Genomic DNA, 12908 nt, shown 5'->3' with positions numbered 1-12908 from the left:
CGTGACCTCCCAGAGGTGACATCAGTCCTGGAGAGTGCTGGGCAGCAACTTGAGCTGGCCCGCAACTGGCCCCTGTGTCACCTTCAGCCTCTCCAGGGACCAGACTTGCAGAGCCCTGCTGGCCTCAGCGGCTCCCAGAGCCCCTCTGTGCTGAGACAGCTGTCTGTGCCCGGCAGCTCGGAGCCATCCCCTGCCTGGACCCCCTTCTCACCCCCTGCTGAGGCCAGCAGACACCAGTCCTAAGCTCGTTGTCCATTTCCAGACCTAGAGGTTGGCAAGAAAGGGATCCTGCAGTTTCCTGGCCTAGTGCCAGCCAGAGACTTTCTGGTTTACCTGCCCTTTTTTTTTTGCGGGGGGGGGGGGGGGGGGGGGGAGGAGGCGGGGAGAGGGCTGGCAGGTAGGGGGCAGTTTGTCAACCCAGAAACTCCAGACTTTGAGTTCTTCCCTTGTGCATTAGTGAATAACAAAATGAAAAAGTCACTTGAGGAATTTTTCAGCCAGCTTCGCCTCTTTTGGTATCTGATAGCTCCTTGGGCAAAGGGTGGCGGGCCAACCAAACTGGGCTGCCAAGCTGATCAGTGTCCGTGCAACTGCAGGGTGGCTGTGGCTCTGGGATGCTCCGTGGGGCAGATGACTCAGTCCCCTAGCCCCTGCTGTGCGCCAAAGTATGTATCACGGACACAAGGGTCTGTACTGTGGGTGACAGAGGGGCATCCATTCACCCTGCTGTGCCTGGGGCTGGTAGATGAGCAGGCAGGCTTGTGGAACCAGACCTGCTGCCCACCTTTCTTTTCCCAGCTGCATTAACCTATTTTTTTTTTTTTTTTTCAGTGCAGTAGGCTCACTGCCAGATGAGGGGGCTGGACTCAGACAGCAGCTTAGGTGGGTGGGGGAAGGGAGCCAGGTACTGCCCAGCCTGGCAGGAGGGGGTCTCCTCATTAACTCCTCATCCAGCTTTTTGCCACAAGGATGTGATGCTGTGGATGCCAGAGACTCCTGTGGCCCTCCTGCTGCCTCTTAACTAAAAGATTCAGGAAGGCTGGAGGGGGGTGCAAGTGACTCATCTGGGGACCCAGTGCTGGGGCTGAAGAATCTGTTTGAATGGAAAAAGCCCAGTGTTATCAACCTGTAGAGCCTCTGGCCCCAGGAGTCTGCAGTTGCTGGAAGAGGGGCGGCAGGAGCCACTGGCAGACTCTCCTTTGGGTCCTGGGTGGGGGCTGTGGTTGGGGTTGTGCTTGTCCCGGAGGGTAAAGGCTCCTGGGGCTGGAGCTTTACACTAGCCTCTTACTTGGCAGTTGGCTTGTTGTGCAAGCGCTTAGCAGAGGAGACACGTGGCATTTGAGTTTGTGGGTTCTGCCAGTGCTCTCTGTGTTTAACTTCACATTTCTACTTTCCTTTTCCTTTTTTTTTTTTCCCCTTGGCTTTAAATCACGCTCAGGGAGACCAGGCTCAGTGCCTGATCTTCCTCCCATTCTGCTTCTTTCTAGATCCTTAGATTGCACTTTAGAGGGAGAAGGGCTGAAAGAGGAATCCCATCCTGTCCCCAGAAGTGTCCACAGGTTTTAATGGGGTCACTTGTGGGAGCCAGAGAAGCTAGTAGATCCCCATGGAGGCAGTGGCCAGGCCAGAGCTTTTTGTCTCAGGAGTGGGGGGTGTGGGTGGGCAGGAATCCGCAACCCTGCTGTAGCCCTGCAGCCCAAGTGGAGATGTCGAGACCCACACCAGGCCAAATACTGGCTGGAGGTGGAGGCTTCGGCTGAACTAGGAGGGTCCAGGGGAGTGGGGGAGAACTGAGGATGGTTCCTGATGACCCTACCTCTGCTTCAGGGGTCTGGGAATTACCCACTCCGAAGAGCGTCTCTCAGGAAGGCAGAGGCCAGCAAGGTGAACCGAGATGTTTCCTGCTGAGCTCCAGGATAGGGTCACCTGCTCTAAGATGGGGTTTGCTCCCCTCTATTGCTCAGGAGGGTCAGAGGTGCTACCCGAGAAAGGATGGAGGGGGTGCGGTTTGGCCCGCTCGTCTGGGGAACCTTAGGGTTCAAGAAGGTCCCTTTCTTCATCATCTTGAAGGCATCCACTGGTCAGCTCCTGGCACCTCCCAGAGTCTGTCATTTAACCTGACAGCTTCCTTACAGGTAGCATCAGGTATGCAAGCCACGTGCATGTCCCCAAGGTTCGGTCTGCCATTTACTGGCTGTTCCAGGCATGGAGAGTACAAGGGTGTTGGGGTAGAGAGATGTCTCAGGCTCATTTACTCTTACTCCATCATCATTTCCTTCAGCTTCTGGCTGTGGGCATCAAAAAAGATCCTAAAACCTTAGGCAACAAGATATCTCTCCTGCCCCAGCTGCCCACCTCCCGGCCCCCTTGCCCCCATCTGGCACCCACCCCACACACCTTATCTGCTGGACGTAAGGGACCTGCATCCTGTCTTCACCATTCACACGCCCATTCACACCCCTATAGTCATCCCTCAGCTGCAGGAAAGGGGCAGTAGCACTTCTCTTGAGGGCTGGAGACCCCCCATGGGCAGCCCATTTTCTCCCTGTCTGGGCCTCTGTGTGGGCCCAGGATGGTGTCCACCCTGGCTGGTTTGGGGGCTTGAAGGGCAGAGTAGAGAGATCTTCCTGTGCTCCTGCAGCCATTATATTAACACATATTCCCCAGAGGGAGAAGATCTTACTCCTGGGGCCTCACAGGTGGTCTCCGGACCCCTGCTGCTCCCACTTCTCCCCTAAGCTGGCTCCCGAGAGGCCTGTTTGATTCCACAGAGCAGGAGTCCTCCACTCAGAGAATCTGATGACAATTATGGAGCCCCGCCTAGGCCCAAAGCCAGACATATGCACAAACTCTGTGCTGTTTCGGGCTTCCCTGGTGGCTCCGATGGTGAAGAATCGGCCTGCAGTGCAAGAGATCGGGGTTTGATCCCTGGGTCAGGAAGAACCCCCGGAGAAGGAAATGGCAGCCCACTCCAGTGTTCTTGCCTGGAAAATCCCATGGACAGAGGAGCCTAGTGGGCTACAGTCCAGGGGGTCGCACAGAGTCGGACACGACTGAGCGACTCCCACTATCCTGTGCTGTTTCTGAGAAGGTCACAGATCCCTTCACAGAGGAGGAGCCCCTGCTCTTAGTGCACTTGGCAAGCTGCTGTCTCTTGGCTCCTGGGGAGGTTAGAAGGGGCGCCAGCCCTCTCCAGCATCTCCACAGTCCGCAGGTGGCTTGGCCAGGCAGCCATGCCGGGCTTGATGCCCCTGGCTTTTGAATGGCTTCAGCCCCATGGACTGTAGCCTGCCAGGCTCCTTCACTGGCAGCCCCATGGACTGTAGCCTGCCAGGGTCCTTCACTGGCAGGAGCTGAGCCTGCCAGTGCTGCCCAAGCCCAGTAGTGCAGAACTAGCCAGAGGTCGCGAAGCCCCAGGAGAGCAGATATTTTGGGAAGAGCCCAGAAACTTCTGCAGGTGTCCATTTGGGGGAGTTGCCAGGTGCGGGTCAGGGCACACAAGTGTGGCCAGGCCCAGTCCTCTGCTGAGTGGTCTTGCCGTCTGCCCAGATTATCGGGAGCTAATCAGCAGGTGCTGTTTGGGCTTCCTTTTCCCTATCAAATCACGCTGGGAGTTGTGTTCTGATGTCTTCCTAGCACCCAAAGGAACACACATCCCCATATCTGGAACCCACCTGCCCCAATCCCCAGGAGAAAGCCAGAGTCAGGTCTGAATCCTAGTGAGCCTTAGACTAAGGCCCCATTTTCCCTGCCCACCTCCCCCCCCCAAAGGTGGGCATAGAGAGGCGGGAAGTGACCGTGGAGTGCTAGGGGAACTCTGCTGCAGACAGGCCGGGAGGGCCCCCTACTCCCTCAGCGCTCAGTCGTGTCCGGCTCTTTGCGACCCCATGGACTGTAGCCTGCTAGGCTCCTCTGTCCCTGGGATTTTCCAGGCGAGAGCACTGGAGTGGGTTGCCATTGCCCTCTCCAGGGAGCCCCACAGTGGTTTCCCTGATTCTGCTTTGGCTAAGAGAACGTGGAACTCATGCCTGAGCCAGAAGCTGGAACCCCCTCTCTCCTGGACGGTGACCAGAGCCAGGGTCCCATGGCAGCGACAGCTCCTCTTCCCTTTGAATGTCTGGGTGTCCCCTCTGTGCTCTGGCCCCCTCCTTGGAGCACCCCCACCTCCAATCCAGGAGGCCAGAGAAAGAAAGGCATTGGGCCACTAGGAGTCACGAGGCCTTGTTTTTCTAATCCTGAGTCTACTGTCTTGCTGTGTGACCTTGGGCAAATCTCTTCACCTCTCTGGTTCTCTGGCCTCAGTGTAACGAAGGATCTGAACAGGATGATCTCCTAGATCCAGTTCATATGATGATTTTGGCCACGTCTCAAGATTCCTACGCCTAAGCCTTAAAACTCTCAACAGGCTGGGAAAGTCTGGGTGGAAGAGGTCGCAGGGCTACCCCTGGGCCACAGCCAGCCATTCACTGACCACAGGAGGAGAGAGCTGAGCAGGAGTGTGGGGCTTCTCAGCCCCTGTCCCGAAGGACCCCTGGTTGAAGGACATTGCTTTCTCCAGCCTATACACCCCGATTCATTCATTTGGCCTTGGAATACTGATGGGGCACCCTCATGTGCTGGGCACTGCAGAGGCGGCCCAGGGCAGAGAGGCCTTGCCCTCATGGAACTTTCTGTCCATAGGATTAGTCAGGCAATAGATGAGATCATTTCATGCTGCACAAGTACTGTGAGGGAGATAAAATTGGGTAATAGATCAGAGAACAAAGCGGAGGGGAGAGGCCTCACTTGAAAAAATAATTTTGAACTAAGACTTAAATGACACAGATTCTTGAAAGATCTGGGAAGGGCGCCTTCCAGGCAGAGGTGAAAACCCTGAACTGGGGCAACCATGGTGTGTTTGGAGGCAGAGAGAGGCTGCATGGAGCATAGGAAATGACCTTGGACAGAATGGGCAGCGGCCTTGGAGGAGTTGGGCTTTTAATCTAAGTGTGGTGGGAAGCCACTGGGGAGGTTAAGCCCAATTTTAGTGATGCAGACACGTTTTGAGCATGTACTGAGTTCCAGACATCATTCTTATCTCTCGATGTGATAATTCCCAAGATGCTGATAGGCTTAGAGAGTGACATGATGAGGTCCCATGAGTGGCCTAGTGCAGGAAGTACTTTCACCGCTCATGCCCCTGTGCAACCCAGGGCTCACTTGAGTTTTCGGCTGTTTCTTCATTGTCCTGGTTGGTCACAGAGCCCTGTCGGGATCAAGGCTGTGTCTCTGGGTGGGGAGCTTCCGGAGGTGTGGAGCCCCACCTCGCAAGCTGAGCCTACAAATGGGCCTGCAAGTGGGGAAGACCTGGGGAGAATCCACCAAGGGGCCCCTCAGAGTGGGCACAGGCCGGGGGATTGCTGTGCCTCGTTCCCACCAGCAGGCTCTGTGCCCAGACAGTGTTCCTGGAGGGGCAGAGAGGATGAGGTCAGTTTCAGAGGAGGACTTTTCATAATTCTTACCAAACCGCTCCAAGTCCAGAGGCAGGTCCCTGAGCCCACAGCAGTCCCAGAAGCCCTTGGCCTCTCTGTGGCTGCAGCATGACACTCCCCGGATGTACCTCGGGGAGCCTCTCGCTTGGGACTCTGACCGCTAAGGTGGCCCCTTCCCTTTGGAGACAGAGCTGCTGGGGGCTGCCTCTGTGTTGCCTTAGCCCTGTGTGTGCATGTTCAGTCACTTCAGTCGTGTCCTTACTCTTGTGACCCCCCTGGACTGTAGCCCCCCAGGCTCCTCTGTCCGTGGGATTCTCCAGGCAAGAATACTGGAGTAGGTTGCCATGCTCTCCTCCAGGGGATCTTCCTAGCCCAGGGATGGGGCTCTTTTATGTTTCCTGCATTGGCAGGCGGGTTCTTTACCACTAGTGCCCCCTGGGAAGCCCTGATTTAGCCCTGACCAGTTCCTTTTCCTAAGAGTGACCCAGCTGGTGTCCCTGAGCTGGGGCGGGGCAGCTTCCTGGCTGTTGGTTACAGGCCTCATTCTGGGGTGAAGTCTGCAGGCAGGGCGGGCAGTGGAGGGCGGGCACGGAGCTCTGTGGAGGCCGGGGCCCCAAGGCTCGGGGAGAGATGTGCCCACTCCAAGTTTCAGCCTGAGGGCTCGATGGCAGCGCAGGGCAGGCTGAGCCCTGGAACGCGGGTCACCGTGGGTGCTACAGGGCTAACCTGGCTTCAATAAAAGCCGCATTCAGAGCTGCCGACCCCTTCATACGTGGGCCTCTGGGAACTTCAAAGCTCTTGGGGGAGGGGAGGCGAGCAGAGGCCAAGTGGCCTCATGCCGGTGCCACAAGCCGTCGGTAGCTCACCCTGCAGGGCGGAGCCGGGGGGCGGGGGGACACAGCTTGCTTGGCCTTATGGTGGGGGGCCTGGCCTCTGGGAAAACAGGGTGAGTTTACTGAGCCTGACCCTGGTCTCCCCCTAACACAGCAGGGTGCAGGCCCGACGCCCCTCTCCTGCTCCGCCCTGCCTCTCTGCAAGTGTCTCTCGGACGGCCACGTTGACAGAAGCCTCCAGTGCCCTCCCGGGGGGTGAGGGGGCAGGGAGGCAGGCTCTTTGCAGCGCCATTGTTCCGCCCGTTGCCAGCCCATGCTGCTCACGCCTGTGGTCTGCCCCAATGACAGGCTGGCTTCAGTGTCCCAGGGGGACCAGCCCAGAGCATGTGGATGCACTTTGGGGAGGGCAGGGGAAGGCCAGCCAGGACCGCCACCGTGGCCACTGACCGGGAGCCCTGGGAAGCGTACGCCCATCGGACAACACACCTGGCTCAGGGCCTGGTCTTCACGACCCAGCGCTCAGCCTCCGTTCCCCAAGACACAGCCACACACCTCTGCCTTCTGTGTGTTAAGTTGTTTATTCATTTTGACTACACTGGGTTTTCGTTGCTGCGTGTGGGCCTTCTTAGGTGTGGTGAGTGGGGGCTACTCTATATCGTGCGGCATCAGCGTCTCGTGGTGGCTTCTCTTGCCGTGGAGCACAGCTCTAGGTGTGCAGGCTCAGTGGTTGTGGCACGTGGCCTTCGTTGTCCGATGGCATGTGTGGAACGTTCCCGGACCAGGGATCGAACCTGTGTCCCCTGCATTGGCAGGTGGATTCTTAACCCCTGGATCACCAGGGAAAGTCCCGCCTCTGCTTTCTATTCAGTGTCCTGTTCACCTGTGAGGGTGACAGCTTCGGTCACTGCACTTAATTTTCAGTAGCCCTAAAAACAACTCTGGGCTTCGAGTGAAGTCCACGCCACCGCCCAGGACAGGGCCCGGATGCCAGGCCCCGGGTGCAGAGGGCAGAGCACGTGCTCAGTGAAAGAAAGGGTGGGAGAGGGCCCAGGGAGGCGGGCTCCGCAGGACCTGTGGGGCTTGTGCTGGGGAGATAACAGTGATACGCTGAGGGAAGGGGCCCAGCGCCACGGGGCTGTGGGCAGGGAGGTGGGGGCCCCTGTCACCTGCAAGCCCCCCACGTAAGCTGCCAAAGTAACCACCGCTGCTCTGCGCCCCCCTCTGCTGGGATGGCAGCTGCCAGTTCTGACGCTCACCACCCCCCTCCCCCGCCCCCTCCTCGTGGATTAAATGCGCCCACGTGAGGCCCGGGATGGGAGTGGGGGAAGGGGCGGCAGCAGAAATCACCAGGAGAGGGTTGAGCGAGCTGCGTGGTGGAGGGAGTGTGGGATGGTGGGGGGACAGTGCCCACTGTCAGAAGGACTCTGACTCGAGGGAACAGGAAGGGGGCCCCCAAATTCGCCGATGACTCCCAGGCACTGGGAGATAGCCGTGAACAGCCCTCGAGCCAGAGAGAGGGAGGGCTTTGGGGGCTCTCCTGTCCCAGGCTAAGGAGAAATGGGCAGGAGGAAGGGCTTAACCTCTCACAGGGGACCCCTGAGGGCATTTCTGAAATGAAGGTGGCACCCACCACCCGGAGGGAGTTTGGGTGCCCACAGGGCAGCCTCCTCTGAGCCCCCTGCCAGGCTGGGGAGCCCGTTTCCTGTCCTGAACGTGAGGCTGCTGAGGCCGAGAGAGGGGAAGGCGGCCTCCCAGCCACCTGCCAGTTCTCTGAGAGACTCTGCGGACGCCTTGCCTGGGATGCGGCCTTCCCTTCGGGGATGGCGGTTCTTTCGGGGACATCAGTCCCAGAGGGCAGCAGGTTCTCCCTGGGAAAGGTCTGAACATGCAGCCAAGACCTCACCAGGTCTAAAGGCAAAGGCAGAAAGGACATGGTTGAGCCGCTCCCAGAGGCTGTGTTCGGCCGCTCATTGGTAATGTTCTCCAGGATGTTCTGGGACCTGCTTCTGTCTCCTGCCTGTGCTCCCTGGGGGTGGGCCCATGGCATTTTTGTGACCTGTGTGGTGAAGGAGGCACTCTGATGGGGGATCTCCCCAGCCTGTCTCATTCCGCAGGTGATCTAGTGCCCCCTGGTACCTGGTCCCCAGGTGAGGGGACGGCACCTATCTGCTGGGACTGGATGGTGAGCCATCAGATGTTCCTATCCACTGACATCCAGGAGGCTGGCTCCTCCGCCCCCAGCACTAATCTAATCAGGAAATAGCAAAGTCCACTTTTCCCAGGGGTTATAAATAACCACAGCAGTTCAGACAGCATCATTTCTCTGGAAAATGTGCCATGTCCGTCTCTACTCCGCACCCTCCCTTCTCTGTATTTAAATGACATCCTGAAATAGACTTGATTTCTGGAGTTGTGCTGGCCTCCTAGGAGACAGGGCTGTGTTGTCGGGGCGCCGAGGGTCTGGGTCAGCCTCCCCACCGCGGGTGCCAGGGCCGCACCTGCAGAGGGAAGTCGGGAATAGGGTGGTGATGGGACTCCCGGTAAAACATGACGGTGCCACCTTACCCAGACCTGGCCTGGGACAGACTGCAGCAACAGCAAATGGTCCAGGGGACGGGGTGGTAGTGTGGCAGGGAGGCAGAGGGGAGTGAGCATCCCTGAGGCCTGGAGTTAACCTGGGAAGGCTCTCGGGAAGAAACAGGGCTGGGACTGAGCCTTCGCATCAGGCTTGCGAAGGTCCTGTCTCAGATGCTTCCAGGAACACATGGGGTTGCTACTTGGCATTTGGAACAGAAGCGAGGGGGAGGGAAGGAATGAAAGAATTGTACTGGAGACGACCTGCCAGCCCCCAGGTCAGCCTGTGGTGCCAGACGGTGGAGGCCTCATGTCTCCCTTCCAGATAAACACTGATCACAGCAGCTGCCAAAGGCGAGGGCGCCAGACTGGGTGCTGTACATGAGACCTTGCAGGTCTAGCCAAGCCGAGTCAGGGAGATTTGAATTTGCACACCAGCTCTCACTTCCTAGACATGTGGCAGTGGGCATACTCCTCATTCTTTTTAAGCCTCGGTGTTGTCATCTGTAGTATGGAAACAGCTAGGAAGACTTAAACCTCATGGGCCTGATGATTGATCGAGATGCTGTAGGTAAGGGGTTTGTCCTGGAGCCAGACTTACAGGAAATGCTTACAACATGTCCGGTCAGTGTTACTGTTTTCCATAGCAACACTGAGGCAGGTGTGGACACCCTGCCCCACCGTGGGGAAACTGAGGTTCCAGTTAAGTGACCTGCCCAGATTCACACAGTTGAGTAGAAGAGTGGACGTTTGGACCCAGATCAGTCTTATTCTCAGTCCTTGCACTTTCCCCGCCTGGGCTGTGTCCACATGCCACTTCAGGACCAACCCAGGGGAAGCTAGGGCAGGGGAGGGGCCCTAGGGGCCAGGACCACGGAATTGACTTGAGGTTTACGCTGATGCCAGGAGAGACCTACATGAGAAGGGGGTGGTCGTTCCAGAGTGTGTGTCCCAAGGGCAGCAGCCGCTTCCGCCGGCAGAGGGCAATGGAGATCTTTCTGCTCCAGGTGGCCACTGCTGGACGACAGGGCTGGGGATGCCCTGAGGCTCTGTGTCCGAGACCTGGCATTCTGGAGGCGACAAAGAAGCTGTGAGGGGCAGCCCGTGCCACAGGCCGTGGGACATAAAGGTTAGGGGAAGGAGGTTCCAGGGGCCTTCCAGAATAGAGGACTGGGGCAGCAGCCAGCCGGTGAGCCCCGCACTCTTCCTTTGCATGTTTGAGGAGATGCTCGGTCCTCTCCGTCTTTCCTGCTCTCCATTTCCCCCCTTCCCCAGGCAGGGGACTGCTGGCCAGAGGCAGGGCCTGGGCTCAGATGCAGGCCCCCAGACCCCATTGCAGGCTTAGGTGCCCCTGTCCCCAGCAGGTGTGTGGTGATAGAAGATGGGGAGAAGACTTACCGATACCTCGAGCTGTTAGAAGCCCCAGGGCCCAGGCCACACTGGGCAGACCCAGACTCTAGTGAGGGGCCTGTTAGAACAGAAGTGTTCAGACTACGCTATACAGGCTCTGGGGGTGGGAGTTGTCCAGGGGTACGAGGGCAGGAGCTTTCTAAGAGAATCAGCTTGCAGATCCTCAGCTCCCATAAGTGCTGCTGCCCCAAAAGTGACTTGCCAGCGAATGGCCTTACCCCACCCCTTGCTCTGCAGAGGAGCGCGAGGCCCCCTGGAGACCCCTGCCCAGGGCTCCAAGGGCCCCTCGGTGACAACAGGGGGGCCCCTTAAAATGTTCATGTGGGAGTTGAGAAAGTAAAAGACTCAAAAGGCTGGGTTTCTGATCCTTTCACAAATCACGTGGTTTCCAGTTTTTTGTTTCCACAAAAGTGGCAGAATTGTCAGCTGAGAGACCATTTAAAATAAATATTGATAATATGCAATTTAAAGCAAACACCGAGGAAAGAGGTTAAAGAAATGCAAACATTGCTATAATGAAACTATTTTCAAAAACAAAAAGAAAAAAAGGACTTCTCTGGTGGTCCAGGAGTTCAGACTGTGCTTCCACTGCAGGAGGGGGGTGTTCAGTCCCTGGTCCGGGAACTAGGATCCTGCATGCTGTACAATGCGGCCAAAAAAAACCCAAAAAACTATTTTGAGCCCCATCTGTTTTATGTGAGCAGATGTTTCATCTTTTACATCTTTAAAAACCAAACCAAAAAAATAAAAGTATTGAACTGAAACCCATTTCACCCTAGCAAAAAATAATATTCATGTACATACATGAACTAAAACAGAAAAAGCACTCTACCCAATCTCATTAAGAGATGTAGTTCCACCAAAATGGTACTTTGCTGCTGAATGTTTATTAAAATTTTTAATATGTTGGTTAAATTTTTTATTACATACTGCTGATCATTGTAATAGTGAATCCAGAATATGTTTTGAACATTTGGAGCCTTGTGGTCTCAGGAAATTTCTCATTTCTATTTACACAGATGTTTTCGTTGAAGCAAAATATAATAGGGTGAAGAATAAAAGACTTTAAAAAAGAAAAACACAAACGAGGGCATAATTCTTTGGGTGAAATAGACTAGAAACACAAAATCAAGGAGAAAAAGGAATGTTACAGGTTTCTACAAGGGAAAGAGAACTTATGTGTTTTTTAAATGGATGATGGTGGGTATCAAATCATTATGGCATTTGGATTCCACTGAATACATTTAAGAGAATGATGTAACAGTTTTGTTTCAAGATGTAAATATTTACATTTTTCTGGAAATTATGTTCTTTGCAGCTATTTAAACTTGATTTGGAAATATTCAGATGTTGACTTAAAAATGTGCCAGGGTGTACATTGTTTTTCCAAGTCACTTTATGGATGGACAAGGAAAAACAGTTCGAAGGCCCCTGAGCCAGAGGAACGAGCCCTGTTTGGTCACCTGTGAGGGATACCTCTGGGCCTCCCCTGCTGTCTCCACCTCCCTGGGGCTCCTGCCCAGTTTGGGGGCCCCCTCTACAGCGTGTTTGCTTCCTAAGAGACCAGCCACTTACCTGTTATCTCAATGAGTCTTCACAATAATCCAGCAAGGCAGGGTCTTTACTGGCAATCAACAGACCAAAGAAATGAGGCTTAGCAAGGTAGAAACTTCCCAAGGTCACCCGGCCAGAAGTGGTTGAGCTGGGGTTCAGACCCAGGGCTCTTCTTTACTTCTGCGTGGCACCGCCTCCTGTTTACCACCTCCAGGTACATGGGCTGTGCTCACAGCGTCCCTGACTCCAATTCAGGCAGTTGAGCAAGTTTCTGATAGACTGTGAGCCTTAGTTTGTGCATCCATGAAATGGGGTGATAGTACACCTCTCCCAGGGCAGGGTCAGGAGTGAATGAGAGGTGATAGGTGAATGCGTCTAAGAGCACACCCCACCTCCTTCCCAGAGTGGGGGGAATCCTTCACTAATGGGCAGGAAGGACCTGGGGCGTGGAGCCTCTGAAGGACTGATGTCAAGATGAGCCCCCAGTTCCATCTTCCTGAACTTTTAGCCAACGTCTGGGCCTGAGGAGCAGGGAGGCACTCTGGTTTGGTCTCTGCTGTCACCGCTCTCTCTCTCACCCTTTCTTTCTCTGCAGCTGGATCCACAAACTGTAGAAACCAAGAACTGGCACACCGATGTGATTGAGATGAACGGGGTGAGCGGGGCGAGACCGGAAGTGTCTGCACAGTGGGTGGGTGGCCGGGCCTCTGGCTGGTGCCCTGGGGTGCTGTCCCTCCCCCAACCCGCCCACCCCCTGCTCCCTTCATCCAGCCCCCCCCACCACCTGCACCCTTCCCATTCCCACCCTGTGAGTGTTTCAGGGAGCCCCCGGGTGCAGTTCTGGGGTGCACTCCTTGGGCACTCATGCCCTGGGGGGTTGTGCCTGCCTTGCCCCCAACCAGATCAAAGTGGAATTCTCCATGAAATTCACAAGCCGAGACATGAGCCTGAAGAGGACCCCCTCTAAAAAGCAGAGCGGCGTCTTCGGTGTGAAGATCAGCGTGGTGACCAAGTAGGTGCTGCGTCTGGGGTCCCTGCCAGCCCCGCTTTCCAGGGTCCCCGCCTT

The 12908-nt window shown here is 56.0% G+C and overlaps 1 protein-coding gene across 15 annotated transcripts in view; it reads left to right on the top strand.

Annotated features, from left to right (window-relative positions):
- The window catches only part of ABR (ABR activator of RhoGEF and GTPase), a 186208-nt gene that overhangs the window by 166758 nt on the left and 6542 nt on the right, over positions 1 to 12908 (top strand). For all 15 annotated transcript variants that reach the window (XM_045164930.1, XM_045164931.1, XM_045164935.1 and 12 more), the window contains 2 exons: positions 12438 to 12497; positions 12745 to 12854. In XM_045164930.1, the coding sequence (XP_045020865.1) occupies positions 12438 to 12497; positions 12745 to 12854 (170 nt within the window). The remainder of the gene's footprint in view (positions 1 to 12437; positions 12498 to 12744; positions 12855 to 12908) is intronic.

This window comes from Bubalus bubalis, chromosome 3 (assembly GCF_019923935.1).
Source record: "Bubalus bubalis isolate 160015118507 breed Murrah chromosome 3, NDDB_SH_1, whole genome shotgun sequence".
In the NCBI taxonomy this organism is placed as follows: domain Eukaryota; kingdom Metazoa; phylum Chordata; class Mammalia; order Artiodactyla; family Bovidae; genus Bubalus; species Bubalus bubalis.
This window is presented reverse-complemented; position numbering and strand designations above follow the sequence as displayed.